General features: G+C 45.1%; 1 protein-coding gene across 1 annotated transcript; it reads left to right on the top strand.

Annotated features, from left to right (window-relative positions):
* Positions 1–59: 59 nt before the first annotated feature.
* Positions 60–5,120, top strand: LOC125481465 (nucleolar protein 58-like; the record flags this gene model as incomplete). Its single annotated transcript, XM_048593047.1, has 4 exons — positions 60–229; positions 1,750–1,826; positions 2,891–2,943; positions 4,996–5,120. Coding segments are annotated over exons 1-4 (387 nt in total), but the record flags the coding sequence as incomplete, so codon positions are not given.
* Positions 5,121–5,990: the final 870 nt, after the last annotated feature.

Here is a 5,990-nt window from a genome sequence, read left to right as displayed (position 1 = left end):
AGCCCTGCACCTTGTTGTCTCGGATTCTCCAGCATCTGCAGTTCCTACTATCTCTTACGCATATGTGTTACGTGGTCCTTGGTCTCGGGTAGTGCGCATGCGCTCTGCAGGCCACACCTCCCATAGCTGGTACGCGTGCGCGGTGCGCTTGGTTGTCCTCGTGGTCAGTAAGCCGCTGCTCGCCATGTTGGTGCTATTTGAGACCGCTGCTGGATATGCTATCTTTAAGGTACTCGATACTGAGTTTTATTTCTCTGGAATAGTCTGTTGCCTCTGCGTTTGGCCTTTTTCCCTTCCTCACATTTCCCTTTTCCACTCTCTATCTAGCTTTCGCGCTCTCCTTGTATTTCTTTCCCTTCGTCGGGCCTTTCGTTTTCCTCCCGGGCCTTCCTTTCCCTTCCTCATTGATGAACTTTTTCCCCCACCATTCAGCCGGACACCCCTTTCTCCCCAGCCCTCTCTCCACATCCTACTTTTCTCGCTCACTCGCGCTCTCTCTCTCTCATCTCCCACCCCGCCGGCCGCCTCTTCCCCACCCGCCGCCGCCTCCTTACCCGTGTTCCCCGCCCGCCCCGGTTATGCATGTTCATACATCCCTCAGGGCACGTAGATAAAAGAAAGGTTAGAAGGCATATAGGATACTTGACGTTATCAGCCGAGGCTTTGAATACACGAGTAGACAGGTTATACTGTAGCTGTATTCAACGTTGATTCGTCCACAACTAGAATATTGTGTGCTGTTCAAGTCCCCGCACTTTAGGAAGAATATGATTGCATTAGAGAGGGTGCAGAGGACACTTCCCAGGATGTTAACTGAACCAGAGAGCGTTAGCGATGGAGAGGGGTTGGACACGCTGTGTCAAAAACAGAAACTAAGCACGTCTGGTAGAGAGAACTAATGTTTCGAGTCCAGTGATCCTTTTTCAGAACTGAAGTGGATTTGAAAGATTAACTCTGCTTTTTCTTCCAGACCTGAGTTTTCCCAGCAGTTTCTGGTTTTGTTTTAGATCTTCAACATTTGCAGTTCTTTGTTTAATTTGTTTGATACTTGGATTGGTTTCCTTGGGAGTAGAGGAGACTGCGTCTTTTCTCTTCTGGTTTCTCATTCACTTTTGTTTTCTTTCTTATTACTTTTATTCAGGCTTAAAGCACTCACCTTAAACCCATACTTCTAAACTTTAAACCAAAAATTAATTTTTAATGTGGTTTGATTGCTTCACCAAAATGCTATTTTACCATGTACTGTCCTCCTCACTTCATATTAACAGCCATTTAAAGTTTTTTTGAGAAGATTTGCAGCTCGGGTTGTGGATGATGTTGTAGACATGTTCACCAAGCCAGTGGGTTTGGTTGCAGATGTTTCACCATCCTGCTAGATAACATCATCAGTACACCATAAGTGAAGTGTTGATGTTTTGTCTTGCTTGTTATTGATATGCATCGGTTTGTTGGGGTGTTTAGTACCACTTCGGGTTCTGTGTTTCAGTTGTTTGTACACAGGGTCTTAATGGCCATTCTTTGTCTCTAATTCTGGGTATTTGGTAGCAACTCACTTTGATAATAAACAAGGGTATTACAGCTGAACCATGTCTTTGGCCATGCAGAGCTGCCACTATATTTTCTGCTGGATTTGGTACTGGTTGTGTTTTTCTGAGTCGTGGCTGCAGAAGCTGATTTGGGAAAGTTTGTTGTGACCAGTCTGAACTGTTTTCATCTGATCTTTTTTGCCCGCCCCCCCCCTAACCATAGGTCCTGGATGAGAATAAACTCCGTGAAGTGGACAACTTATGGCGGGAGTTTGAAACAGCTGAAAAAGCAAATAAACTGTAAGTTACTTCGATTTGTTTATTCCTTCAATGGCAACATGTAATCTTTATTTGTGAGTGCCAATATTTGGTCCAGCACTGGAGCAATGATGATGACTCTGTCACTCTTCCTGATTAAGTACTGAGGGGTTCTCCAGTCACTACCTCATCTGAGACTGCCAGTGTTGGATTGTGTAATAACCACCCACTTAAAGGTGCATGATATTAGTAATGACTGAGTTAGCTTTTCAGTGTGTGTATTCAGTATGAATAAAGATGTGGGAAAGGAGTTTTGCAGACAAGGCTCTCCAGGTTAGCTGCTCAAAATGTTTCCATATTCACAGGTGGAATGTTAGATGGTGGTTTTATGATTTCATTCTATCTATGCCTTAACATCCTTAGGTGCAGTTTGAGTAAAGGTTACAGGAAAGCAAAGGGAGGTTCGAAGACAGACCTTCTGTTTCTTTTTCAATACGTGATGTGCTCAGGCGAGCATAATAAATCTTCTGTTTTGACTGAGAGCATCTGACTCGTGCACATCAGAGTTCCTGGTAGAACAAACTGAAATAGCTGGAGCTACTCCGGTCTGGCAGCATCTGTAGAGAGAAAACAGTTAACCATTTTGAGCCCTCCTGAAGAAGGGTCCCGGAACTTAAAACGTTGACCTTGTTTTCTCTCCACATGCTGCCAGATGTGCTGAGTTTTTCCAGCAATTGGTTTTTGTTTATTACTGCATGTGCAGTTCTTCGTTGTATTTTAGAATTTTCTCGTGTTGCTGGTCATATGTTTCACCATCTGTCTGAACTCAAAGGGAAGTTAGCCAGAATATTTGCTGATTCACATGTCCTGTGTGTGTGAGAGAGACAGACAGACAGACAGTGTGCTTGGAATTGGCTGTAATGCCATAGTTGAATACCTTTGGGAACAGGTATGTAATTCATTGCATTGGCCTGTGCCACATAAAGAATGCCCATTTGGGGAAGGTACTAGTGAAATTAAATGGAGCACAATTTGGTATATTGACTGGAGGAGGGCAAGAGAAAATAAACAAGTGTTTTGTATTTTCATCTCTTTCCTGTCTGCAGTGTGAAGTTAAAACATTTTGAAAAATTTCAAGATACCACAGAAGCTCTCGCAGGTAAGGAAGTATCAATCCACTGTTGTTAACACTGAAAACAGACAGTCAAGCCTGCTTGAATTAAAATAGCCCACATTGGAAATTAAGGCAATGTCAGTTAGCATTCAGGCCTGCAAAATACTAGTGTGCTTTTCCTCCTAACATTTGAAGAGAATTGGTCTAATAGTGAAAACTGAGCAGAATTAGAAAAGAACTGGCCACGTACCAGGCCTTTGGTATATCCCAAGGAATCTCTCGGATAAGATGACAAGATTTCACTTTATTCATTAAGTCTCATTAGGAGATTTTTAAATTTACATGTGGGACGTTGATATCGCCTGCTGGGCCAGCATTAATTGCCTGTTTTCTGGTTACTTTTGACAAGGCAGTGGTAAGCTCCCTTCTTGAACTGCTTCATTGTGTGCCCTGCAGGTAGACCCCAATGCTATTTGGGAAGGAATTCTGGTGACCTGCATCCAGTCTCACTTACCACTTAAATTCTGAAAATCTAGTTGAAAATTTAATGTGAAGGGCATGTCACCAATTTACTTTTTCAAAAATCCTTGAAGATGAAATAGTATGAACTTTCATGATAGGACACTTGGTTGCATTTGAGAGGGGGCTGAGAAGTTAGAACTGCTGGGAAATAATAATTTAGAGCATGAGGTGGTGTATTGAATCTTAATTTTAGTTCAGTGTGCATGTAGGGAAGAAAGTTACTAAGGTATGACATTATTTGGAAAGTTCTAAGCATGTTATATCCACAAAGCTTAAAAGTGTTTAATGGGAGCTCATGAAGTTAGTGATATTTATTGGATTCTGTAACAGTAGATTGCGTCCAAGCAAGACTGTCTGTATTTTTTAAAGATAACAAGGTGTAGAGCTGGATGAACACAGCAGGCCAAGCAGCATCAGAGGAGCAGGAAAGCTGACATTTCGGGCCTAGACCCTTCTTCAGAAATCGGGGAGTGGAAGGGGGTTGCGAAGTAAATAGGGAGAGAGGGGGAGGCGGATAGAAGATGGATAGAGGAGAAGATAGGTGGAGAGGAGACAGACAGGTCAAAGAGGTGGGGATGGAGCCAGTAAAGGTGAGTGTAAGTGGGGAGTTAGGGAGGAGATAGGTCAGTCCAGGGAGGATGGACAAGTCAAGGGGGCGGGATGAGGTTAGTGGGTAGGAGATGGGGGTGGGGATAGTGGGAGGAAGGACAGGTTAGGGAGGCGGGGATGAGCTGGGCTGGTTTTGGGATGTGGTAGGGGGAGGGGAGATTTTGAAGCTTGTGAAGTTCACATTGATACCATTGGGCTGCAGGGTTCCCAAGCGGAATATGAGTTGCTGTTCCTGCAACCTTCGGGTGGCATCGTTGTGGTACTGCAGGAGGCCCAGGATGGACATGTCGTCTGAGGAATGGGAGGGGGAGTTGAAATGGTTCGTGACTGGGCGGTGCAGTTGTTTAGTGTTTAGGTTTGCACTAAACAACTGCACCTCCCACTGGTTCGCACTAAACAACTGCACCTCTCGGTCGCGAACCATTTCAACACCCCCTCCCCCTCCTATGCCGCCCAAAGGTTGCAGAAACAGCACCTCCTATTCCGCTTGGGAACCCTGCAGCCCAATGGTATCGATGTGGACTTCACAAGCTTCAAAATCTCCCCTCCCCCTACTGCATCCCAAAACCAGCCCAGCTCGTCCCTTCCTCCCACCTATCCCCTCCTCCCGCCTCAAGCCCCACCCCCATCTCCTACGTACTAACCTCATCCTGCCCCCTTGACCTGACCGACCTACACTCTCCTTTACTGGCTCCGTCCCCGCCTCTTTGACCTGTCTGTCTCCTCTCCACCTATCTTCTCCTCTATCCATCTTCTATCCGCCTTCCCCCTCTCCCTATTTATTTCAGAACCCCCTTCCCCTCCCCCATTTCTGAAGAAGGGTCTATGCCTGAAACGTCAGCCTTCCTGCTTCTCTGATGCTGCTTGGCCTGCTGTTCATCCAGCTCTACACCTTGTTATCTCAGATTCTCCAGCATCTGCAGTTCCTACTATCTGTATTTTTTAAAGTCTGATTTTGTTCTGTAGCTGCGACTGCCTTGGTGGAAGGTAAGCTTGGTAAAAGCCTGAAGAAAGTACTGAAGAAAATAGCTGCCAAGGAAGCACATGAGCAGTTGGCTGTTGCAGATGCCAAACTTGGAGGTGTCATAAAGGTAGGAAAACTATCTAACATTTCCGAAACAGTGAGCAACGCATTTTGACTGAAAGTACGCAAACGAAACATCAGAAGGATTGCCTCACTGTTGTAATCTTTTGTTTAGACATTTGCAGCCTTCTGTTTCCCTTCCAATTGCAATTTAATGAGTTTCTTGATCTTCAAATTACATTTGGATATGGAGATTGTTCATGTTTGGCACTTATTGTCAAGTAGCAGTGGACTCGACTCGTTGAAGCATACCATCAAGCATTAACTTGCCAAGTTGTGCTCTTATAATTTAGTAATAATCATATTACTGTTAGACCTGACAGGTCACCTGTGCCACAGTGACTATCAAGACTTTGTCCTCCCTGTGGAGGCCGGGGGAAGTATCAGTGGCAAAGAAAGGGTGATGGAAGGATTGGGGGCCAGAGTTTGGGTGGCGTGAGGGGATAGAAAGATGAACAAGGGAGGGAGAGTTGAGGGTGGGCAACGGTAAGGAGGAACGGCACGAGGGAGTGATTGGGTGAACTGGGTCATAAGGGGTGGAGAATGTTGGGAAAGTGGGATCAAGGAGCAGGAGCTGGTGAGGATAGAGGAAGGGAAGAAAGGTGCAAGTGAGGATGTGTGAAGGAGGTGAGGGTTCAACTAGTTGAAGGCCAGAGAGCTTATGAGTTGGGAGTGGGAGGGTGTTGCAAGCTCTTACTGCCATTTCCCCAAAAATTCTCTTCGCAAGAAGGCTAGGATATTAGAAAACTTCAGACTGACAGGCCCCTGGACCCAATTTTAGTATGAGTTCTGCCAAGGCCAACTCTGAGTTTGTGCTACCAGAGATGCAATAAACTCTGTTTGTATTAAAAATAAATTTTTAAATATGACCCAGACT

This window comes from Rhincodon typus, unplaced genomic scaffold, assembly GCF_021869965.1.
Source record: "Rhincodon typus isolate 14 unplaced genomic scaffold, sRhiTyp1.1 hic_rhity00002261, whole genome shotgun sequence".
Classification (NCBI taxonomy): domain Eukaryota; kingdom Metazoa; phylum Chordata; class Chondrichthyes; order Orectolobiformes; family Rhincodontidae; genus Rhincodon; species Rhincodon typus.
The sequence above is the reverse complement of the archived record's forward strand: the minus strand, read 5'-3'. Positions and strand labels throughout refer to the sequence as shown.